Below are 25,724 nucleotides of genomic sequence, written 5' to 3'. Positions count from 1 at the left end.
CTACCAAGATGCCACCAAAGCGACATCAACATGATTGGAAGTTGGAACCTGTGTGGCACCCACACAACTTTCAAATATCGTGAACAAAGGATTCCAGCTCTTTTATCTTCTTGTGAAATAATGAGAGCTCAATTCAGAGAGAGCGAGACTAGAAAGTGATCAAACTTCAAAGGAGGTTACTGCAAAGGGCCCCATGCCCATCGACCCTTGTTCGTAACTAACACTGTTGAAACTCGACATGTCTTATGAAGCTACACGTCGAGAGAGAGAGAGAGAGAGAGAGAGAGAGAGCGCTTTTGCATGCACAACACGGATTGTTCTGTCAACCCACCTTGCAAACACGTCCATTGTTCACACAGTACATCAGGTGGGGACTGGGGAGAGAGAGAGAGAGAGAGAGAGAGAGAGAGCGCGTAATGAGCATGGCTTATTTAAGTCTCCCTTTCCCTTAAAATCTGGGATGCAAGTCCTGTTGATGATGGTGTCTTATGTGAGTGCATGATGAGATGACCTTTTGAGGGCCTTCCGCTCCGGAACATGCGCCTTTTCTATACAGAGTAGTTGGGGAGATGAAGAAATTTCTCAAGCAGAAAAGTCTGAGGCGCAGTAATGACGAGAGTGCCTATCATGCAAGTCAGCAGCTGCACCTGCTTGTTGCGAGACACACGGCCTTATTATAAAACAGGGGACCCCTGTTTTACAAGCGTACAAGTAAAACAGAGGACTCTGGTCTCCTTGATGCTTTAATTGTTCTGCGTCCTCAGGGCTTCTAAAAATTTGTAAAAGGCTGAATTTCAATGCTACATTACTTCCCGGGCAGAACACAAGCTGAACATTGCTGAATTGTTGTTCTTCTATCGGCTGCAGCAGGAGTAAAAGGAAGAGAGAGAGAGAGAGAGAGAGAGAGAGAGAGAGAGAGTCTCAAGCCGAAGGTATATTGTACCACATGCCCAAGCTCTGTCAAAATCTTAAGGTTCTCAAACCAGACCCTTTCCATGCACCATTCTCATTTTTGGCTATGTTGAAGTAGAAGCTATTCAAACAATGGCTATATCACTTGATAAAGAGGAGCTACCTAGGAGCGACAAAGGGATTGTAGAGCTTTCAATGGTGCAAGAAGTTAGCATCAGCATTGATCTGTTGGCAACTGCAAAACATTTTCTCAGCTTCTTGAAGACTATCTCTGGTTTGCCACACCTTCATGGGGGCTCCTTGGCCATTCAAGCGATCAGAAGGTATGTTCAATGCTTGTACATGTTCCCTATCTTTTTAGGGGTCTTTGATATCCGTGGTTGTGTAGCCTAATGAGCTGAAAGGTTGATGTTGCAAATCTAGACTAACTATAATACTTGTACATTTTTGTACGAATTCTAATTGATTGAACCTTACAAAGTCCAAATTAGCCGTCTTTGTCTTTTATTTCTACAAAAGTGACAACTTTCAAGGAGGATTTCATGGTACAAATGTGGTGAACTTTTGTTGGATATGATTGAAGCCGTTGGGTCCGTGATTAGAAACCAACCCTTTTTGAAAGAATTTGGTCGCAGAAGCAAACATCCTAGGCATGGCAGTTCACAAGGCATTTATTTTTCATATTGATATTGCCTACAAAAATTTTAATTTGGAGTTATGGAGTTCGTCATTGTTCTCTATCTTCCCATTCTGTCCTGAGACAGATATTTCTAATGCCAACATTTTGACGTTTTGATAATTCAACGATTTCTGATGTTCTCTTTGAGTCTTTCCATGTATTGTTCTGCCTGGCATGAACTGGTGGTTAAAGGGCTCTATGACTGGCAAGCGGCTTATTGTTGAAATTTCTTAATTGACATTCACATACAATCTTTTACGTTGGATGGAGCCAGTTTCCTTTGTATGAACACCATACCGACTGTATCATAAATGGAGCTCCGTGGACGTTCTTAGCAGATGATATTGTAGTTTCCTTGTTGCGACCCTTCATGCCCATATTGTCCATGTCAATCAGCTAGTACCTAGCCGTGCACTGTCTATGAAACTGGATTCTATTTGTCCTATGTTGTCAAGAAATTATGGGATTAAAAAAAACGCAGAAAGACATACAAATGGTTTGCAACGTCAAGTTGGGATCGAGCTAGTGATGGGTGTGCCAGAGGGTTTATGTATCTGACACATCACTCCATCTAGTGTTGGTTTGTGCCAAGCCCATTGAATCATCAAACTAATGCTTTGACTCTTCAATCTAGTGCTGGTTTGTGTCCCTTTTGCGGGAGGAGTGATGAGGGAGTTGTTGAATAGCTCATGGCCCGGACTTGGGGTTATTTGCGGGGGGAGCCGACTTTATGTTTCTATGTCTTGCAACATGCATATGTGAGCATTTGTGTTGCATTGTGATGTGCCAACCACTGAATACTCCTTATTGGATGAGAGTTTTTTGAAAAACCAACGACCCAGGATATCAAGAGTTCCAATCTGGAATGAGACTCCTTAGTGGATGAGATTTTTCTGGGAAGCGACCCAGGATATCAAGAGCTCCAATCTGGATTGAGAAAACTGATTGGCCCTCGGAAATTTTTGAGCTAACTTGAGTTGTTTTGCAGACATGTTGTAATCGCGGAAGATTACTTCTTTCAAGAAGGGGGGATGTCACAAACTGCTGACGTGTCAAGCTATGAAGAACAGAGCCAACTTGCAAATCCCGGCCGAGGGGCCTAAAACCCTAAGTGAAGAAGAAGTAGAAGCAGCATAATAAGTTTTATTGACTTGCAAAGTGTTGACGAGTGGCCTATTTTTAAAGAAGAGTTCCCACCACTAACGGGACCCTTTTCGATGGGGCCCAAGCGACCTAAAGAGATTAAATAAAGCGGGACCAACACACAGATACATACAAAGCGTAAATTGTGGATGACATGGCGTAGGCTGTACGAAAGCCCCGGATTTTGCGTTAAATTGTTGACGTGGCGGACAATACGGAATTTCGCATTTTGTGCTGACGTGGCAGCTGTACGGATTTTTGCAAAACGCGTTGGCAATTGTTGGCGCTAGTGCTTTTGGGGCTAGATGCTTTTGAGTTTGAAGCTTTTCATGTACCTGCTTTTCATAGGCCAAGGCCTTTAAATATGAGCCAAGGGCTCATTCTTTGGCATGCTTCTGCATGAAGGTGCATGAATTGGAGTACTGCGTTGTACTGAGTTCAAGCAATATAAAGAAATACTGAAAGGGGCGCCAATGTTTGGGGCCAGTGCTCTCTTGGGGTGGAACTTCGCCACTCCTCGTCTCGTGTGTCTACCTCAAGTTTCGATGTTATTTGAAGTGCTTAAAGTTGTTCGGTCTGTTCTTTTTCGTTGGCACGTAGTGCCTCTCCCTGTGACATCAATCATATTTTTGTGGATGGTCTCAAAGACAAATCTTGGTCATTGTAACCATTTAGCAATCACAATAAGGCCACATTGATCTTTTCACGGATGTCTTGGTCTGCTAAATCTTGTTACTATTAGATTCATCTCTGTTCATTTCACATGTCAATCAAGCAAGCCATACCCATGACCATCCCCGCAAGACAGTTCATCCACATATTATGTAGTTCACAAAATCACACATTTAGTTCATTATGAACACGGTGTATCAATCATTCAATCTAGCCATCCAATTCAGTCGAGAACTCTTGATGCACCTAGATCACTGTGTAGCCATCTCATCCGTCCAGAACTCTTGATGCACTCACACCAATATTGAGTCATCTTATCTAGATAGACACTTGATATTGATACACTAGATTTTGCTTCACTTAGGCATCACATCCAAATTTCACCGATCTCTAACAGATGTCGAGATGCACTAAGTTCAAATCATTAATCAGACAAAATGCTGCAGACATTTCATCTTTCTCTACATGTCTCTAACAATATACACATGAAATAGCACTCAATCAAGGAAAATTTCCAATTCAGTGCACATAGTTCATAAAGTCATTCCGCAAATACTGTTAGTCCGTTAGTATCCTAAAATCTCAAAGAGAAATTAGTGACTTTATTCAATCTAGGCAATCTATGACAAAGGAGTGGAGTGGCTCTTGTCTTGTGCAGTCCGCACCGCACCAGATTCAACCTTGCCGATTCATCAGTAACTTTTGGCATAGACATTGCTAATATCCCAAAAGCTTCAAGGTACAACTCTCTCCGAAGAGAATTTGTGAGGTTCTCTTCCTCTATCCACTTTGTATCAAGGGCCAAAAAGTACCCTTGACCAAATTATTTGGTGGACCTAGCTTGCCTTTCTGTTCTTTTGTTGTGTCTTGTGACCGATTGGTTCAACACAGCTCGATTGACACAGACATCTAGGCATACCCGATACACCTTTACTTCAGAGACTAATTCTGTCTACATAGATGGTATCTTCAGACGCTTATGCACAGAGGATCCGGGGAGACCCCTATAGGAGCTCACGTATATATTGATAGACATTGCAGGATGCAGTAGCAGAGGCATACCCACACACTGAGCCTCGGCAATGACGACGTTCTGGGAGCATACCCCTAAATAGCTAGTATGATGAGGAGTGCAGAGAGACCAGAGTCCGACTTCAGAGGGAGGTACTTCATTGAGCCTCGGCAATGACGACGTTCTGCGAGCATACCCCTGAATAGCTGGTATGATGAGGAGTGCAAAGAGACCAGAGCCTGACTTCAAAGGGAGGTACTTCTAGGAGTCATCTCTCACAGGCAATCACCGATTGCTTCTCGGTGTTTGGTACGATGGAAGAAGAGGGCGTTTCTAGCTCGACTAGAGCAGGATTTATTCCAATTCTTTTTGAGCCAGGATTGAGGCGAGGCATGGCGACTCTTCCGTGGGCATTCTCCCCCACTAGTCATCACTTTTGGGGATGATTGGTAGGGGATCAGTATGCATCATCTCTCTACACAGTCTCGAGGTAGCCACCTCTTTCGGATCCGTCAGAGCCATGCCCACACACATGTGCTTTCTTTTCCGTCGAGATGGTAAAGAAAGCCATTGACAGGATGAGGGCCATGAGAGCATATGATCACGATGGTCTTGTAGCAGAGCATTTTATACATGCCAGAGATCTGTTTGAGCCTTGCGGAGCTTCTAGCACTGATGTTCAACCGTGCCATGTGCGAGGGCCTACCTGATACTTGGGAGTTTTTTTTACTATTGTACCTATCTTCAAGTCAAGGGACCCTATGGAGCCTGGGAACTACCGCACTATCGTGATCAGACACACATTGACACGGTTGTACGCACCCATCCTTGAGCAGCAATTGAGTAGATGGGCAGAGAGAGAGAGGGTGTACAGGGAGCAGGACAGGCGGGTTTCAGGAGAGGTTTTTCTACTCTTGATCATATTTTGACACTCAGAGCCATTGTTGAGGAGGGGAGATCCCGTGGGAGACGGCTCTAGTTGCTTTGTGGATTTCCGCAAAGCCTTTGATCCAGTACCAAGAGCTAGATTGATGCACAGACTGCAAGAGATGGGGGTACCCACAGAGTTGATTTGGGGGATATGGCTCTATATAGGTCAGTAGTGGGGCATGTACGCTCTCTAAAGGAAATTTTTGATTTGGTTCACTCCACTATCGGGGTGAAACGGGGCTGCCCACAATCTCCTACACTATTTGGCATGTGTGTGGATGAGGTTGCTGACTACATTGAGAGGGATGGTGATGGAGGAGCACAGTTGGCAGGGACATGGATCCCACTATTATTATATGCTGATGATATTGTGTTGATTTCTGACTCCCCGGAGGGGATGCAATGTCATTTAGATGCTTTGTACACATTTGCCCACAATAGTGGATTGTCTGTTAACCTAGGGAAAACCAAGGTTATGATGTTTAACACACCACAATGGGTCAGGAGACAGCACCCACATTTACATATGGCCAGGAGATGGTGGAGTATACCTGCATACACCTATCTTGGGGTAGTCTTCAGTGGACCTGTGTTTTCATTGAGAAGAGCAACAGAGACTAGATTGACGAGAGCTTATGCAGCCTTGGGAGGATTGGAGCAGTGTTTGCAGGTTCGGTTTCAAGAACCTCGAACAAAGCTGTGGCTTTTTGACACTCTAGTGGCTTCAACTATGCTTTACGGGGTCCAGTTTGGGGACCCTCGGTGGACCACCATGGCAAATTTGGAAGCATTGATGGATGGAGATGTATGCAGAGGCCTCAAGTCTCTATGATCTCTCGGATGATTCGGGCTAAGGCCTCAATGCCACATGAGATTATTTGAGCTGGGCTAGCTGCCCCCTCTCTCGTGGTCAAGGCCCTTACTAGATCAGTTTTCTTCATGCATAATTTATGGGACTTTCCCAGAGATATATGCTTGACTAGTCCTTGAGTCATGCCGACAACTAGCGCCACAGGGGGACGCAACATGCTGGTATGGGCAGATGACATCATGGTTTTAGTCACATGGCTTCAGCATGGATAGACTGCCTCCGTTCGAGTACTCCTTGGATGCACCCTCTCTCTCTCTCACACGGACAGAGATCACTCCACTCATACGTTAGGATCTGATTCAGCTAGATACCAGGAGCACATGGATATAGCTGATACAGGAGTTGGACACGAAGACGGCTTTCCATAGAGAGCATCTTCTCCAACTAACAGAGGATGGATATGTGATCAGATTGGCCTATATGGACACTCATTTATCCTATGGGATACGATGTGCTATTGGACAGATGTGCACATCACCGCATCAGCTAGAGAATGAGATTGAGACTGGCAGATTTAGGAGAGTACCAACAGAGGCTAGGATATACTTGTTGTGTCATATAGAGCCAGAGACAGAGTTACTTCACATTTGTCATTGTCCGGTATATTATGAGATACGAGGCCGCTTTCATTGTCTATTCAAACAGGGATTTGGACCATTGGCTAGAGTCATGAGATATCAGGATCAAAGATGCCTCGGGTTGTTTTTGCTAGAGCTACGTAGACACAGGGAGAGTCTCTTGAGGAGATCAGGCAATGGGAGACATTCACGGAGGGAGATCACGGACTTCTTTAGAGCAGGGACTCAACAGCTAGATGAGCATGCTTCACAGCAGACTTCGCAAGGACTCAACAGCTAGATGAGCATGCTTAACAACAGACTTCAGAGCCCACTTATACCAGAGGTATAAGTGGTATATTAGTTGACAGAGCCATCAACATTGTATCGGTTTGGTCTCACAGGTCATTTTGGCCTTTTGAAGATGTTTAATATAACATTTTATTTCATTTCATCTCTCTCTCTCTCTCTCTCTCTCTCTCTCTCTCTCTCTCTCTCTCTCTCTCTCTCTCTCTCTCTCGCGCGCGCGAGCATCTCCTACGCGCGAGCGGGTCTCCTACACGAGTAGGGCTCTCTCTCTGCGCGCGAACTGAAGGCTGAAGAGCACAGAAGGGTACCACGTCAGCAAGGTACAACAGCTGCGAAGATTGTAGGCAGCACTGGACGGCAATAGTGTCCACAACCCTGTATGTAGGGCAATAGTGTACGGACTGTCAGCAGTGCAGCAGGCGGTGTACAGCAGCCGATTAGGGTTCTGATAGTAGCTCTACAGGCAGCACAGCAAGTGGCGGCTGGAGAACAAATATGGAAAAGCACATGGGGGAAAAAGATGCAATAATCGAGGAGCTAGGAGCTAAAAGGAGAACTTGCGGCTTGCAAATCTGCAACTAAGGAGAAGGGAGACGACCAACCTTCGGTGCTGAAGGAGCTCGAGGACATGAAGGATCAGAGAAAGCTCTACGGGAAGGAGATGAACAGAAATCGAAAACGGCATCTTCATGGGCGGAACGTCTTTTTAAGACACAAGAAAAGGTTGATGAAGCAGAGAAATGGATTGAGGATGCGAAGAAAGGGAAGGCCCAGATGCCCGAACCACACCTACCTCCACCATTATTAATATGACCATTGAGGAAGAGCAGAAAAGGAAGAATCGGACTCTGCATGTGCGGGTCACAGGAGTCAAAGACAAAGAGAATGTAGATGAAGAAGTGAAGGAACTGCTACAACACATGGGCATCACAGAGCCTACTCACACAAGTGCATGGAGATTGGGCAAGAAAGGAATCGATGAGAAGGGAAACGTAAAGGATAGGGTACTTATTCTCCGCTTCCCGAATATAGAAATAAGGAAAGAATTTCTAAAGAAGAGGCCAACTCTTAAGAAAACCGGTATTTTCGTGGGAGATGACCTTACATTGGCACAAGTGGCACACATGCAAGAGTTGATGCCAGAGATCAGGGCAGCAAGAGAAAAGGGGAAAATCGCCTTTTATAGAGGAGGGAAAGTAGTGGTTCTGGAAAAGTGCCCGGCATGGCGGTGCGAGACCTATGGGGCGATGCTCCGGATAGCAGCGTGGAATTGTAATGGATCATATAGGCTAGATGTAGGTGCCTTTGAAGACAGCTTTAGAGACAAAGACATAGTTTTCTACTCAGAGACACACTAGATACTGGGACAGCGTATGCCACATGTGAAGGGTTATTTATGGGAAACAGCTGGTCGACCACACGAGATCTCTACGGGGTAGCGGGGGTTCAGGGGGAGTAGCAGTCTTATTTAAAGAGGAGCTGAAACCACTACTACAGATTATCAGGAAAGATGAGCAAGCAAGGTATATGTGGGTGAGAATGAGAGCCGAGACAGGTAGATTTCTATATATCGCTATATGCTACTTCCCTCCAAGTACATCAGTCTACTCCTCACCTAAAGGACAGTCCCCTTTCTCCATATTGAATAATGACATATGGGAGTTCTCTAGAGATGGAGATATCGTTCTCTTAGGAGACTTTAATGCCAGAACCGCCAACTCTCAAGCTGTATTCTATGATACTTCTGAGGAAATGCTCAGAGAAGTGGATTTATCACAGAGGGGGCTTACTAGAAACTCACAGGATAAAGAACACACTGAATATGGGAGACATCTCATGGAGATGGCAACTATACATGGTTTGGCCATACTTAGTGGTCTAGAGAATTTCCCTTTATTTGGGGGATTCACATGCTTCCCACACAGGCATGGGGCCAGTACAGTGGATTATGTCATGACTTCACCAAGCTTTATTTCTAGTATAGAGGACTTTAAGGTGGGACCCAGACCGGTTGGGCAGTGGATCATGCTCTCTTGACCTTATCAATCTCCTTCCAATACAATGCCTCTCAAGTACAAAGGAAGAAGACACACACAAGATATACTTTCACGCCAGAGACTGATTCAGTCTATGTGGCAAAGATCTATAATAGGATGTGGGCAGCCGAGCCAGTATATATTGTAGAGGAGATTACTTCTCAGTTAACAAAGATACTACATGGAGCAGCATAAGAGGCATACCCACATACTCAACTTGATCAGAAGAGAGGATCTGGGAACATGCCTCAAAACAGTTGGTATGACGAGGAATGCAGAGAGACAAGAACACAGGTCCAGAAAGAGCCTACACTTGGGATCATCACATATAAGCAGTCTCGGATTGCTCTTCGGCGTATAGTACGTCGCAAGAAAAGGGCATTTTTAGCCAAACTGGAGAAGGATTTATATCAGCTCTTCTTGAGTCAGGACTCGCATGAGGCCTGGCGCTTATTTCACGAGCACTCATCGCCTCCGATGATTACTTCTTCTGAGATTTGGGGTCAATATGTAACATCATTATATATGGTATCTGGACAGCCTCCATTACCAGATCCGCTAGAGCCATGCCTTGCTACTAGTACTTTCTTTACTACGGAAATGGTGGAAAAAGCCATTGATAAGATGAAGACAAGAAGAGCATATGATCATGATGGTTTGTAGCAGAACATCTGATCCATGCCAGGGATCTACTTTCAAAAGTCCTTGCTCGTCTGTTTAATCGGGTCATGTGTGAAGGATTACTTGAATCTTGGAAATTATCTACTATCGTACCTATTTTCAAGTCAGGGGATCCTATGATACCTGGGAACTATCGTACCGTTATGGTAGGTCACACATTGACCCGACTGTACGCATCCATTCTTGAACAAAAATTGAGTAGATGGGCAGAGAATGAGGGCATAAGGGCAACAGGACAAGCTGGATTCAGGAGGGGTTATTCCACTCTAGATCATATTCTTACGCTCAGAGCCATTATTGAGGAAGGAAGAGCAAGCGGGAGAAGGATGTATTGTTGCTTTGTGGATTTCCGGAAAGCTTTTGATACAGTACCAAGGGCCAGATTGATGCGCAGGATGCAAGAGTTAGGGGTCCCCAAAGAGATTATTTGGGGGATCATGGCCTTATACAGGTCAGTAACTGGTTATGTACGTACTCCAGAAGGGGATTCCGACATTGTTCATTCCACCGTTGGAGTAAAGCAGGGATGCCCACTGTCCCCTACTTTATTTGGTATGTACATAGATGAGGTATCAAATTACATTGATAGAGAGGGTGACAGAGGTGCTTAGCTTGCAGGGTCATGGATCCCTTTGTTGTTGTATGCAGATGATATTGTATTGATAGCAGAATCACCAGATGGAATGCAGAGGCAGCTAGATGCATTACATAAATTCGCGGAGGATAGTGGATTGTCGGTAAACTTGGGTAAAACCAAAGTTATGGTGTTTTAACACCACGCCGCAGTGGGTTAGGAGATCGGCACCTACATTTGCATATGGCCAGGATACAGTAGAGTACACAGATGCATACACATTGCTTGGTGTGGTATTTGCAGGACCGAAGTTTACTCTTAAGAAAGCAGCGGATGCTAGATTGTCCAGAGCCTCTGCGGCCTTGGGAGGGTTGGAGAGGATGTGTTCACAAGTGCAGTTTCAGGAACCACAAACAAAACTTTGGCTCTTTGATATTGTGGTGGCTTTGGCTATGCTTTATGGGGTCCAGATTTGGGGACCGTCTGAGGATCAGGATAATTGGAAGTCAATGGAGAGACCTTTGGTATCTATGATTTCCCGAATGATTAGAGCCAAGGCCTCCGTACCACACGCGATTACCCGAGTGGAACTAGCTGCCCTCTGATAGAAATTGAAGCTCCTACCATATCAGTGTCCTTTATACATGGTTTGTGGGATACAAATAATTGCCGATATACTAGACTGGCCCTCGAATCCTCTCGACAATTAGCGATGAAAGGGGATACATTATGCTGGTATGCGCAACTGTCCTCGTCGTTTCAGAGACATGGGTTCAGTATGGAAAGATTACCCCCCTTCCAATACTCTCTTGAGGCTCCATCACTGGCAATTACACGAACGGAGATTAATAAAATCAATCGTCAGGATCTTATACAGTTGGATACTAAGAGGACATGGGTAGACCCTACACAAGAATTGGGCACGAAGATGGCCGACTACAAAGAAAACTTCCTACAGCTATCTGAAGATGGATTTGTGATTCGCCCGAGCTACATGGATACCCACCTGCCTCATGGTTTGAGATGTGGTATTGGTCAGATTCGTACATCCTCACACCAGTTGGAAATTGAATTTGGCAGATTTAGGGGAATCCCACCTGAGAGCAGAATTTGCAAGCTATGCGGAATGGAGCCGGAGACAGAATTACACTACATATGCCACTGCACCGTATACTATGAGATATGTGGGCGCTTCCATTGCCTATTTAAAGAAGGCTTTGGACCTCTTGATAGAGTCATGCAATACCAAGAACAAAGATGCTTAGGCTTGTACCTACTGGAACTACATCGGCACAGGGATAATCTAATGAGAAGACAAAGCACCACAGCCTCAGAGGCAGATCACAGATTTCTTCGGATCGAGAGAAGCAGGAGTGGAAGGAGAAGCAAGAGGCCAGCAGCCAGCACAAAGGAGTACCCACATTCATACCAAAGGCACCCTCATTGACAGGGCGATTGAGCTTAGGAAATCGAGACGACCACGACCGAGATGCAGAAGCACACTTCACCGGAGGAGACTACAACAAAGGATTAGAAGCATTCTAGCCAGACACCCAGACTGCTCCTAAGAAGTTTATTTAATACTTTGTATTTAGTTTTTCACATTTATTTTCACACTTTCACACTTTTCACACTTAGTACTTTAGTACTAAGGTACCCAGACATTGTAACAGATTCACCACTTTTGTATCAGTTTGGTCTCATAGGTCATTCTGGACTTTTGAAGACATTAATATAACATTTCATTTCATTTCATTTCTCTCTCTCTCTCTCTCTCTCTCTCTCTCTCTCTCTCTCTCTCTCTCTCTCTCTCTCTCTCTCTACCATATCTCACTTACTCCATCGTTCTCTATAGCAAATCTCCATCTCTCCGCATAGGTCAGAGATCTGCTCTCACAAACGTGTGACGTGGCAGCTAGTACACAAACACACACCTGGAAAATGTGGACGGGCGGAAAATGCTGACGTGGCACTGTTGTACGACCTCCCCGAAAATTGCGGCAGCCTGTACGGACAGCCACATGGCAGCAATTGTATGGATTTTTCTACGCCAAAAAGGGTATGCTTTTTCTACACTATGGCTGAAGAAAATTCTTACGCAAAAACTTGCTTTCTTTTAAGTTGCTTTATCAAGCAAGATGAATGGATTATTTTTGAATGCTTTTGGGGCTCTGCTTTTAGCATCCCTTGTAAACCTTTATAAGAGTGGTTTGGGCTCTCACTCTGTAGAGCATCTGGACGCAGAGTCTGAGAGTGAGACCCAACCACTCCCGTGTAATTTGTGCAACAGATTAATACAAAAAGAAATACCGAAAGGGGCGCCAGTCTTTGGGGCCAATATCTCTAGGCACGGAACTCCGCCGGGCCGTGTCGAATCAATTGTGAACTGTGAACTGTTTTGAAGTGAATTCCTGTCGTGTGGTGGTAGAATCTTGACTTGGGGTGTCCAAGTTTGTTACAATGGTATCAGAGCGCAGAAAGATTCTTCTTCTACGGAGGATCTGATCCTTTTCACAGAGCGCACAACTTTTTGGGAAAGAATCTTCGTGTCCCGACCCCGGACTTAATAGCCACTACCACCCTTCATACATCGTGCATTGGGCGTGCTCCCGTCTTCATCGCTCTGTCTTACAGGGCATAAAGCCATTAAAAATCCCATTTGAACTTTTTATGTGCATTCATCATTGCTATTTTCAGATTGAACCTTTGAGTTGGTTCTTGTCATAACTATGCCAACTTTTCTATGTGGCAATCAGGTATCTGAATTGCTGGATGCCACTCGTTGCAAAGAGCGGCTTACATTCTGAGACAACTTTGATGCCACCTCTGGATGTACAATGGGTGTGGCTGTGCCATCGCTTGAGACCGGTCAGTCTTTTGGATTTGAGAAAATAATCCAATCCTGCTGCTAGCTTATTTCTATAGCACAGACTCTTAAATCATGTACTGTATCCATCCATCTGCCAGTCATGTTAGTATTTGTGACTGCTGCAGAAATCTTATCTGTGCTATTGCAAAACACATTATGGAGAACTCATTGGTGGCCCTATATTCTTGGAGCTGTCAAGCCAGGATGCTGCACTACAAAGAAGCAGAGAACTCTGGAATGAAAGCTACTCAAGTGAGCCTTTTGAAATGGAACCGTTACCCAAACATGGTCAGAGCAATCGCAAAAGTCAGGCTTCACAACTATCAAGGACCTCCCCTGTGGAAGAAAAAGAATTGATGGAATCTGTTTCAAGCCAAATTGCATTCTATAAGCAGGTTTCTACTTAGACGTGTACTTTAGTGTCCGAAGACATCTTTTACTTTGTAATTTTATATTTTTTCTTTGTTGTTTCTGATCATGCAATTTCAGATTGTTTCTAGGTGTCTCAGCAATACTTGCAACAGGATAAGTTTTTAACTGTTGCAAAAGAAAGATATATTTGTTTTTTGCACATGCTGCGAAGGGTAGAAGGGAGAACAGCTTGCATACCCACTTGTGACATACAACTTATGTGGAAGTGTCATCAGGTGATTTTTTACGAGTTATCTCCATATAAGAAAGATTTTGCTTCAGCTGTTTGCTACTTGATATAACCTTGCCCATGCAGACTGCTCCTGCAGGTTATGTACATGATACACAATTGTTTCTTGGAAACCGAAGTGATGATGAATCTGCCATTCAGCAGCAGCTAAGCAACACCACACGGCAAGATTTTGAGCAAACATCAAGAACATGGGAACTCCTTTTTGGGCGTCCATATGAGAGGGCAGGTGCAGTTTGGTCTGAGGTTAGCAATGTTGATGAAACTATGCCTTTGGACCCCTTGCTGAAGAGGATTCCCTTAACAATTAACTGGCATCATCAAAGCTTTGATTTAAATGCTAGGCATGGATTTCTACAACCCAGATATGTATTAGAGGTAGATAATTTTTCTGTTCATGAATTTATATTGGAAAAATTGGTAACCTTTCTTCTCGTCTATTCATCTGCTATATGGAGAAATTTAGCTCATTTGAGGACTGATTATTTTGCTTTCAGTGGATGAGATATATAGTATTCACTTGTCCTCTTTAGAATAACACCATTAGATTGTCTTCTTGAAGTGACGTGAATGTTTGTGTAGGAATCTATGTGACCTACTAATATTAAGAAATAACCTTACTTTGTAAGGCTACTAGGTCAAATTTGTAACTAGGCTAGTGAATCAAAATGGTGCTTGCCTTTGCTACTACTTGTAGCTAACATGTGGACTACGTAACTGCTGTTCAATAGGTTTGTGTCCACATCAAAAGTGCAGCAAGGAGGGAACAGTCACAAAAGAGAGCAGATCAATTGTTTTTGCGCATGCAAATGGTGGATGCATGCAGGAATTTCAAACATCATGTTTCAGTTGAAAAATACAGACATGACACAGTATGGCATAAGCTATGGTCTATGCAATGCGAGGCTAGTACAAAGGGCATTGTGGTAGATCTTATAGCCAATGTCTCAGCTTGCCTTGTAGCCCCTATCTTCTCTAAAAAGGTGCTAGGCCAAGTTACCGTAAGTTGGAATGAGCTGGAGAAAGAGCCGCTCCTTGAAAGTGCAAAGTCTCTTACAATGAAAAAATCAAGCCATGTTTCAGACACATTGGTTGTTTTAACTTCAATCACACCTCCAGTTCAAGCGCCATATTTACTTAAGGCATTGCTGGATCGAGTCACAGATAATACTGGTGCCATGATTTCAAAAAAGGTGCTGAGACTAAACAAAAACGAACCACAAGAGGGACGTTGGATTACTCGAACCGTCCTGGATCACGCTGGAAGAGAGTGTTTCATAATTCGTATGCGGTATGATCACAGTCCTTTGTTGTCCAATAGGGTTAAGAAGATTATACTTTGTTAACCCCTATGAAGTTTGAATAATTCATTGTTCTGTCTTCAAAAATTCTTCTGGACTAGTTCGGGAACATCTACATGTGTCTAAAAATACATGCATGGCTTCACATACACAATTCTTATTAAGCTGCTATTACAACTCATGAATGCTCAAGTATTTAGGACTGGTAAAGAGTTTTGATAACGTTAGCCATAAAAAAGAGCTTGAAGCAGTTGTCAGCTTCCTTTAGTAGTATCTTGGACCTTTACATAAGAGAGCGATAAGGATCGATGCGGAAAAAAGCATTCGCATCTCAAGAAGGCTGGTGGAGCATGCAAGTCTTGCAAGGCTTTCCCAAACAGCTTCAATGTTTGGCCTTCTTTGAAGGAGTTGAACGACCTTGATACCCAGTAATCATGACCAGCATACACTTTGAGTTATCAGTACCATGTGGCTCTGTTGCTGCATCATTTGATTTATTCCAAATTATTAAGTACATGGAAAGTTGCATAATCAAAATTGTTGAGATTCGAAGGTTTTAGTAAAGTGATCAGCTTTCACATTTTTCTTCATTCCAAAATCAACAGGGCTTGGTCCAAAAATAGGCGCACATCTTTCTACTACTGTGGTTTTCTAACAGATTATTTGTAACTTAGTGTCTTAAAATGCATCATCAATAAGGTTGTTAGGTCAAGAGCTCTCACTTGGCAACCGTAAAACCATTCTGCATCAATCACCCTAGTGTATTGATTATGATCAGGACTACCAAACAGGACCTAATGATTGGCTTGAAGATCAATGATTTTTTACGTGCTAAGTCGAGCCTGTATTGATAATCGCATCAGCACTGAAATTTATGGAGTCAATTACCTTAGATGAAAAAAATTTCCTGACATGTGCAACTAGAACAGAAAATGGGAAAAAATGCAGTTGTGCAAGCATGATCACCTTTGTATGTGTTGCATGCTTGTCTGCTAATGCATATGTATGACAACTGGTTGAAAGTGTAGCATCTCATGAATTTTCCGATTCTTGCCTTTATTATAAAATTTCAGCTGCTTTTTTCAAGTACATTGTGTATGTATCTTTTAAGGTAATGTCTCAGTGTTAAACATCATTTTTGGGAAAATCAGGTTTGCTACGGGCGTTTGGAGACGCAAAATAGAGGGTCCGGTTGGGGTTGACTGGAATGAAAGAATAATTCATATCCATGGAGGAGGATGGAATTATATATCTGGTTCGACAGGGATAGCTCCAGGTTGGTAGTCCATTAAGGCATACATTTATTTTGGATGTGGAAACAAAGGGCCTTTCTGGTTTCTGAAATATGTAATGATATCTGTACAGAGCAAGTTCTTGCCACTGCCACACCTTTAGATGACGAGCGAGAGCAATACAAAATGAAGTGGTCATTTTCCACAGGAGAGACACTCACAATTCAGATGCCAATAGAGAACCTTGAATGGGAGCGACACTTGCGTTTCTCACTCAAAGGAAATCGTCTGGGTGTGGTAAGTGTCTATGCAAGATTTGTAATGGACTGTGATCTGGCCATTTTCATCTCTCTCTCTCTCTCTCTCTCTCTCTCTCTCTCTCTCTCTCTCTCTCTCTCTCTCTGTCACGTACGCATTGCACTTGTCACTCTCCTTTTCTCTCCTGCGCGCTGCCTCCCCTGCGCGCTGCCCCACCCCTGTGCGCTGCTCCCTGCGCGCTGCCTCCCCTGCGCGCTGCCCCACCCCTGTGCGCTGCTCCCTCCTGCGCGCTGCCCCCCCCCTGTGCACTGCTCCCTGCACGCCAAGACGACCAGCCCATCCACTGAACACACCCACCCCATCCCCATCCCCTGCCCGCTGCCCCCTGCTCTCTGACCGTCTTGTTTATTGCCGTACCCGCAGCCATCTCTCTCTCTCTCTCTCACACACACACACACACATACGGATACATACCCACACACACACTACACACACACACACATACACACACGCTGAGTGTTCTCTTCCCCTTCTCCCCTCTTCTTCACAATATGAAGAGAGGGTAGCTACGAAGACAACCATGTCTTCCCCCATCATCAAGACGCCGACACCGACAACGAAGACAACGTCCTTCATGCTCACGAACAAGAGGCTTGCACAATTGGAGAAGGACATGAAAGAATGGCGGATGGAGAGAGAGATATGGAAGGAGGAGAAAGCCACCTTCATCAAGCTATGGAACGAAGAGAAGGAGGACATGAGAGCGGAAATCCAAAATCTCAAAGAGGAGAAGGAGAGAAGGGAACGGGAGAACGAGAAGGAGAGGGAGAGATGGAGGAAAGAGCAAGAAGAGATGAAGGCACAAATCGATCTCCTTCATGCTTCCATCACATCCCTCACCCCCGAGGAAGGAGAGATTAAAGGGGAGGCTAAGGAAGCCCTCAAGGAGGAGATCACCAAAGCCCTCACCGCAAGCATTGAGGACAAATTAGAGGCCACCAAAGAAGGATGGGTCGAAGTGGTCAAAAAGAACATCAAGAAGGTAGCAAGAGAGGAAGCCCAAAAAGATGAGGTACTCATCGTACACACAACCATCGAAGAGGAGAAGATGCGACAAGCTCGCCGTCTCAATGTGCGAGTGACCGGCATCAAAGAAGAAGAAGGGTCTACACCCGAAAGCGATGGGAAAGCTTTATGCAAGAAAGTGGGATACAAGGAAGAAGAGATCCCTTTCTCCAAAGTTTGGAGAGCCGGCAAAGATCCAAAGAAAAGAGCTCTCATCCTCCAATTCGCCTCCGAGGAGTCTCGAACTTCCTTCCTCCGAAAGAGGGTCATCTTGAGAGGGATAGAAGGCCCCCCGATTTATCTTGATGATGACCTCACAAAGATGCAACAAGATCACCGTCGCGTGTGCATGCCTCGAGTCCACCAAGCCCGCAAAGAAGGGAAGAAGGCAGTATATCGAGATGGTAGGGTTATCATTGATGGCAAGACCATCGCATAGGGACTCGCGGTCTGTGGGACACACGAGGAGATTCATGTCACGGTTTGGAATTGCAATGGAGACCTATGGACACACCCAGAGAGACTTGAGGAGGTGATGAGAGGTCGAGACATCATTCTACTTACAGAGACACACGAGAGCCCGGAGAGAGGGTTACCACGGATACATGGATTCCAGTGGGAGTCTCTACATCGAGGATGTATGCGCCAGCACACCACTCGCGGCTCAGGAGGAGTGGCCATACTCTTTAGACAGGGGCTTCACAGCAGACTACAGATTGTTGCCCGGGACCCACAGGCCCGCTACATGTGGATTCGCCTCGAGCTCTCACGAGACAGGATCGTCTACATTGCCCTTTGCTACTTTGCTCCCACAGGCTCCAGATTCGCCCCTATTGAGCAGGAGTCACCGTACGCATGCCTCACGGAGGAGATTATGGAGTACTCCACACTAGGTGAAGTCTTCCTTATGGGAGACTTCAATGCTCGTACGCGTAGTGAGCAGTGTGAGACATATGACCATGAGGACCCAGAGGCACTACACACTCTAGATGAGGAGGCTACTATGAGAGATACAGCAGACAGAGCTCCAGTCACAGCCTACGGACGACATCTACTTCGACTTGGCTCCCAGCACCGTCTCGTTATTTATAACGGGATGGTCCAGTGGCCCACCTCAGGGGGCCTGACTTGTATGCCACATGGAGTTGCAGAAGGAGGGGGGAGTACAGTCGACTATATTCTGGGACCCAGGGAGGCTACACACCTTATCACATCCTTCACCATTCCACCCATACCCATCGGAGCCGACCACACATACCTCTCTTTCTCCATCACCGGAGATACCATCCCACACAGCTCCACAACACACACTCCACACACCACCATCCATTTCACACATGAGCTAGCCTCTATTTACTTGGCCAAGGTCGAACATGGCCTATGTCTCCTCCACCCATCCACACCACTCTCAGTTCTCACATCACATATCTCTTCCGTTCTCCACACTTCAGCTATTAGCTCTTTTCCACACACCACTCACACAGGACGCACTCCCCCCCCCGGGACTATGCCTCAGAACCGCTGGTATGATGATGAGTGCAGAGAGCTATACCGACGCCTCCGTGCACGGCGAGCCTTAGGAGAGATCACAGAGAGAGAGGCCAGACGGCATATGAAGACGCTGACACGCCAAAAGCGGCGAGCATTCGAAGAGGCACAGGAGCTTGAGCTATACCGCCTATTCATGAGCATGGATAGCGCGACGGCATGGCGCACCCTGCGCGAGCCACGTCCGACTACAGCTATTGAGGATCCACAGATATGGCATGATTATGCAGAGCGACTTTATGAAGTGCCAGGGCAGCCTCCTATCCCACAACCACACGAGCCACGCCCCACGTGCTCCTCCTTCTTTACAGCAGAGATGGTAGAGAGGGCCATATGCCGCATGCAGCACAGACGATCAGCTGACCATACTGGATTACAGAGTGAGCACATCATTTATGCGGCCTCCACTATAGCCCCGTTGATTGCACATGTCTTCAACCGGGCTATAGGGGAGGGCTTCCCAGAGGAGTGGACACAGCACACCATAGTGCCTATCCACAAATCTGGCGACACCCTGGACCCAGGGAACTACAGGACTATCATGATTGGCCACACGATGGCCAAGCTATATGGAGCAGTACTTGAGGCACAGCTCAGCTGAAACGCAGAGATCGAGGGTTTACGAGCTCCAGGCCAGGCAGGTTTCAGACGAGCTTTCTCCACCATTGACCACATCTTCGTTCTGCGCTGCCTCATTGATGGGGCAAAGGCGCGGAAGAAGAGGCTTTACTGTTGCTTTGTGGACTTCCGCAAGGCCTTTGACACAGTCCCACGCGAGAGACTCTTCCAGCGCCTTCACAGCATTGGGGTACCAACAGAGATGATTTGGGCCATACATGCTCTCTATGAGAGGGTGACGGGTCGGGTTCGTTGCCCAGGCGGTTTTTCAGAGACCATTGCTAGCACCATTGGTGTTAAGCAAGGATGCCCACTCTCCCCGACACTCTTTGGGCTATACATCGACGAGATCTCCGACTACATACTGCGAGCAGGGGGAGAGGGGAGCGACTTGGCAGGTACTCCGGTCCACATCATGTTATATACTGATGATATTGTGTTGATTTCAGAGTCACCCGAGGGCTTGCAACGCCATCTTGAGGCCTTGGACGAATTCAGCACACACAGGGGGTTGACTGTGAACCTTGGCAAAACCAAGGTTATGATCTTTCATACATCCAGTGCAGTGAGGAGCGCCGCCACCTTCACAGCAGCAGGAGGACAGGTTGATGTAGTCACCTCCTATGTCTACCTTGGCATCACATTTACCAGCCTACCAGGACCCTTCACTATGAGGCAGGCTGCTGTTGACAGGCTCACCCGAGGATATGCAGCTCTGGCCATGCTAGAGCGGAGATGCCACCAGGCACATTTTCAGGAGCCCCGCACGAAGGGGTGGCTTTTCGACACCTTAGTCACCCCGGCCTTGATGTACTCGGCGGCAGTATGGGCACCAGGATTGACAGCTGACCAGTGGACACAGCTTGAGAGACCACAGGTATATATGATCTCACGCTTGCTCCGCAGCAAGAAGACAGTGCCACATGACATTATTAGAGCCGAGCTCGCCACACCACCTATGGTTGTAGAGGCACTATTCCAAACAGTTTGCTTCATCCAGAGGATGAGAGAGCTACCTCCTGACAGACTTACCCGTAGAGCATTTGAGGCAGCTATACAGCTATCAGAGAATGGGCATGAGAGAGCATGGTACTCACAGGTCAGAGCATGGTTTGAGGGACACAGTCTTGACATGGAGAGCCTACCACCATTCCAGTACGACCCCCACTCACCATATGTTCACCTCTCTCGCAGTGAGAGGAACTTGGTATTGAGACAGGATCTGTGGCAGCTATACACTAGGAGAGTCTGGGAGGCACCTAGCTTGGGGACGAGGATGTCAGATTACAGAGACCAGTTTCTCACCATATTGTCTGGGGGGTTCATACAGAGACCACGCTACATGGACACATATATGCCACATAGCTCACGGGTGGCGATTGGTCAGCTAAGAGTGGCTTCACACAGGTTAGAGATTGAGATCGGGAGACATACTGGTGTTCCCTGGGAGGAGCGAATCTGCAGAGCCTGCACAGAGGAGGTGGAGAGTGAGGAGCACTTTGTATGTAGATGCAGAGCATACACTGAGATCAGAGGCAGGTATGAGGCCCTATTTAGAGGACAGCCCACTCTTCGAGAGATCATGGAATCTCGAGATCAGAGACAGCTCGGACGTTTCTTACTAGAGATACAGAGCCATCGGGACACACTACTACAGCCACACACAGCTACACAGACAGAGGGGAGACAGTCGCAGCTCACAGACTTCTTTCAGAGGATTTCCGCCCCCCTCTCACCAGACGCTCAGAGGGGAGTGACACTCCCACAGGCGGAGGTGAACCGAGCTAGACGACGACCACGAGTCACAGGCTACAGGGGCGCGAGCTCCCACCACCGACAGATCGAGGAGATTCGAGCTCGGGAGCGCCGTGCCACTGAGGAGCGAGTGGCTCAGATGAGGGCCGACCCGACAGCTTTCATCCGGATAGCCTTGGCACCAGACCCACCCATGTACCACATCTTACATCCCCCCATTAGTACAGGATGGAGCTAGATAGCTTGATGCATTCTCATGATTGTACTACCTTGAGCATACAGACATGCATATACCCCTAGAGATAGAGCTCCATCCCTCCTCAGATACTCCACTACCTACATTCAGTTCAATTTTGTATCAATTTTGTTTCATTTGTCTTTCCGATAGACGGATGACATACACACCATGTACATTTGATTTGTCTCATAGGCCGATTTCGGCCTGACATAGATGTTAAAAATCTCTCTTTCTTTCTTTCTTCTCTCTCTCTCTTTCTGTGTATGTGGATTATTCCTACAATGCACATGCGCGATGTGCCTGTGCGCGTGTCACGGGGACGTGGAAACTGTTAACTATGTCACAAAGATGTGGCAACTGCTAACCTTGGTTGTTGATTTCTTTCCAATGGGGTTTTGTTTTATTTTGTTTGAGACCCTCTTTTTGAAGTAGCGAACGGTCGGACATTGTATGGCCAATGTGAACGGTAGTTTCACCCACAGATGGGTAGTGGTCGACACTGGAATTCGTATGGTAAGAGGATGTCTAGGCTCTGAGCAAGATCATATAGGTCCCCCCGTTGCACTTAGCAAGTTGGTGGATACTAGGAAGTGAACTCAATTAAGGCGTAAAGTCAAGGTGGGACTACCAACAGAAAGTATCCGACAGTTGGGCCACATTGCACTTTTGGATGTTGTCCCAATGAGGATAGATGGTCAGAAGACCAGTGGGAGCCCAACGGAAGCATCTCCTAAAATTTAGGGAACTGCTATTTTGGGCCGTGAAATGTGTTCGCGTCATTACCTCCGGTATGACTAGGGGAACATTTTATAACTCTGCCACAAAGTCAACTGGGCAACCGGTCAGGATATTTTTAAGCGGCGAACCCGAAACGGGCAAATGCTTGTAAATGCGCCAAGTGTCGATTTTTCATGGACTTTCCCCTTGCGGAAAAATGGGTGCTGATTTTTAAGCTGGGAGAGGCCTCATTTCAGCTTTTGTCACAGATTAAGAGCTATGGAGTGCTTCCTTTCCCTCTCATGTACAGTGTGGTGCTAGGAGTGATGCCCTGCACACTACACACTGCTCTCTCTCTCTCTCTCCCCTACGTGCAGTTATGTGATGCCCCACAAGAGGGCTCCTCATTTGACTGATGTACATCTGTGTGGGTTCATGCTTTTGTGCTGAGGCAAGAGCCTCCTTGAGCAGGAACAGGGGTAGCTAGCTGCTACTTCAAAGCAGGCACTGGTGAGGGTCATAACCTCACCATACAGGTGCAAAATCAGTGCTGTGTATGCGCTGTAATTTTACCGTTTTTCAGCCATATGGACGCTAGAACCTTTGGGAATCGTGCCCCACTGGCAGAGGACAGTTAGGGGACTGTTTGGGGCTGAAAACAGGGCAAAAACCAGCAAATATAGCGTGCTGAATTTACTGTTTTTGGGCAGGAATTAGAGGGTATACGCCAGTAGAAGCGACTTCCAGCAGGGTAATTGGTTTGGCGCAAGTTTTGGGGTTGTTATGCTGCCGAAATTTGGCCAAAACAGGCGGTATCTAGTGGGATACGGTCAAAGGATTCCCAGGACTCTTCTTTGTACTTCACCCTCCTAAAGAATAAAGAAATACCGAAAGGGGCGCCAATTTTGGGGCCTACAGGTTATCGGCGTCTGCTCGGAGCATTCTAGCTTCCGAGCGGTGTGTGTGATTAAGTGTTAATTCCCGTTACAGGTTACCTTTGTAAAGTGCTCTATGTGTGTGTTTAAAGTAAAGAATTTCGAGTGAAAGTCAACGCCTACCGCCTTACGGGCCGGTTTCATGGTTCCATTGCCGGGATATCAATCACTTTTTCCTTAAAGAGTGAGCCTGGATTGTTTAGGGTAAAGACACAGAGTGTAGGAACGCGGGGATTACACTATGGCCGACAAGGGGAAGGGAATTATGGAAGAGGATTCCTCTTCAAAGGACAGGCAGGAGATTCCTATGGTTTTTGAGATTGGCGAGGGCTCACGGCCACGTCAGTCTGTACCTCCTGTCAACGTGAATGTCCCTCCAGTAGTACAGGGCTTTATGATTGGGCAACTTGAGGATGATGCGTTCAAGACTCAGCTAGTTGCCGCGGTGAATGTCTTTTCGCAGCTGGTGCAGAATCTGAGGTTTATGGAGTTCTTGCAAGCGCCACCAGTGCAACAGCAAAATAGGCAACCTACGCCGTGTATGGAGCTTGTTGATGCTCAAGCCCAAGTACTTCATGTGGCGCAGGAGGAAAGGGAACACTCGCATGTTGCGGAGTCGGGGGCTCCAAAGCAGGTTCCTCCCGTTCTTGATCAGGTGGCTAGAACGCCTATTCCACAAGTTATGCCAGTTCAGCCCGCCACCTTTCAGAGCTAGCATGCTGTCTTGAATGGACAGGGAGCTGGATACCAGGATATGCACTCAGTTTTTCCACCGCCCACGGTACATCCTGGGTATTTCGGGGGTGGATCAATGTTCCAAAGTATGGCTGGTTATGCGCCTGGAAGTCAGCCGTACATGCCAAGAACAGTGTTCGGGGGTATGCAAGGCATCATGCCAAACCCCATGTATGGTAGTATCGGCATGCAACAAGGTTTCCACTGCAACTAGGGCCAGTTTGGGGTGCCACAGGGTCATTTTGGCATGGCTGGTTTTTCTGGACAGCAGCCAGATATCGCACCTCTGACGCAAAATGTGAATGGCCAACACGTGCCGATCATGCCTACTACAGTGTCCATGTTGCAGACCATTCCGTATGACAACTTGGAGACACTAGAGAAGCCGAAGGCTTACAAAGAAGGTGGTGCAGCAGTAAAGTTCAGTACCTTCAGTGGTTTCGAGGATAAGACAAAGGCCCTCACCTTCCTCCAGCAGTTTGATACAGCTTATGCGGGAGGGAATTTTACAGAGGCCTCGAAAGTCAGGACTTTCTTAAAGGACAATGCGCTTACATGGTGGACGACGTTGTTAATGCAAGGGCAGGCACCCGCCACTTTGGTTTACTTCAAGCAAATGTTTGCATCTGCTTGGCTATCAAATGAATTTGAAGCTGACGTCATGACAGATTGGCACCAGCTTACTTCAGCTTCGTGCAAGAGCTTGCTGGAGTACAATAGGAGGTTTTGTAAAGCGTTACTCTCAGTAACCTCCTACAGATTTGTGCCATTGACAGAGCAGATAGAGAAGTACTGTTGTGGGTTGCCTAAAGGGCTTCACGATTACTGTACAAAGAACAGAGTGGCTACCCTTACTCAGCTCATGGAAGTTGCGAACACTGGTCTTTGCCTTGTTGAAAGGAGAGGACAGTGGATTTCCGAGCAGTGACCAAGGAGGGCAGCAAAAGAAAAATTCAGCGAAGAAGCCCTTTGTGAAAACGGTTCCTGATGCGTCACAGGGGTCAGAAAATTCCACCAAAGACAAGGATTCAGCCGGGACTTCTGGAGCGCAGGCAAAGAAACAGAAAATGAAGCCTTTTGTGCGCAAGTCGCTCGAGGAAAAGAAGGTCCTAATGGCTGAGAACAAATGCTTTATATGCGAGCAGCCTGGTCACTTTTCTATCAATTGTCCACAAAGGAAAAGGCCAGCTGACTCAGAGGATAAAGAAGACCAGAAAGGCAAGAAGCCAAAACCCACGGCAGGTTTAGTGCCAGACATGGTGGGTGACAGGCCCAGCACAGATGCCAGTGAGTTATGCAGGGCATGGGGTAAAGTTAGGGATCAGACGGCACTCATCTTCTTTGATCCAAGTGCCAAAGCCAACTTTATCTCACCAGAGTTAGCTATGAAGCTGGGCATCAGAGCTGAAGAGATGG

General features: G+C 46.3%; 1 protein-coding gene across 7 annotated transcripts in view; it reads left to right on the top strand.

Annotated features, from left to right (window-relative positions):
- The first annotated feature begins 285 nt into the window (after window positions 1-285).
- The window catches only part of LOC147432087 (enolase (DUF1399)), a 60,599-nt gene continuing 35,160 nt past the window's right edge, over window positions 286-25,724 (top strand). The window contains exons 1-9 of one of the 7 annotated variants that reach the window (XM_086492098.1): window positions 1,113-1,235; window positions 12,292-12,435; window positions 13,133-13,244; window positions 13,371-13,640; window positions 13,746-13,892; window positions 13,973-14,284; window positions 14,638-15,197; window positions 16,359-16,483; window positions 16,573-16,736. In XM_086492098.1, coding sequence (XP_086348224.1) covers window positions 12,335-12,435; window positions 13,133-13,244; window positions 13,371-13,640; window positions 13,746-13,892; window positions 13,973-14,284; window positions 14,638-15,197; window positions 16,359-16,483; window positions 16,573-16,736 — 1,791 coding nt within the window. In that variant the 5' untranslated portion in view covers window positions 1,113-1,235; window positions 12,292-12,334. Of the gene's footprint in view, window positions 1,236-12,291; window positions 12,436-13,132; window positions 13,245-13,370; window positions 13,641-13,734; window positions 13,893-13,972; window positions 14,285-14,637; window positions 15,198-16,358; window positions 16,484-16,572; window positions 16,737-25,724 lie in introns of those variants that run through there. The other 6 variants (XM_086492097.1, XM_086492099.1, XM_086492100.1 and 3 more) reach the window with 6 other exon arrangements.

The sequence above is a fragment of the Adiantum capillus-veneris genome, chromosome 20, assembly GCF_014529385.1.
Source record: "Adiantum capillus-veneris isolate H3 chromosome 20, ASM1452938v2, whole genome shotgun sequence".
NCBI lineage: Eukaryota > Viridiplantae > Streptophyta > Polypodiopsida > Polypodiales > Pteridaceae > Adiantum > Adiantum capillus-veneris.
The sequence above is the reverse complement of the archived record's forward strand: the minus strand, read 5'-3'. Positions and strand labels throughout refer to the sequence as shown.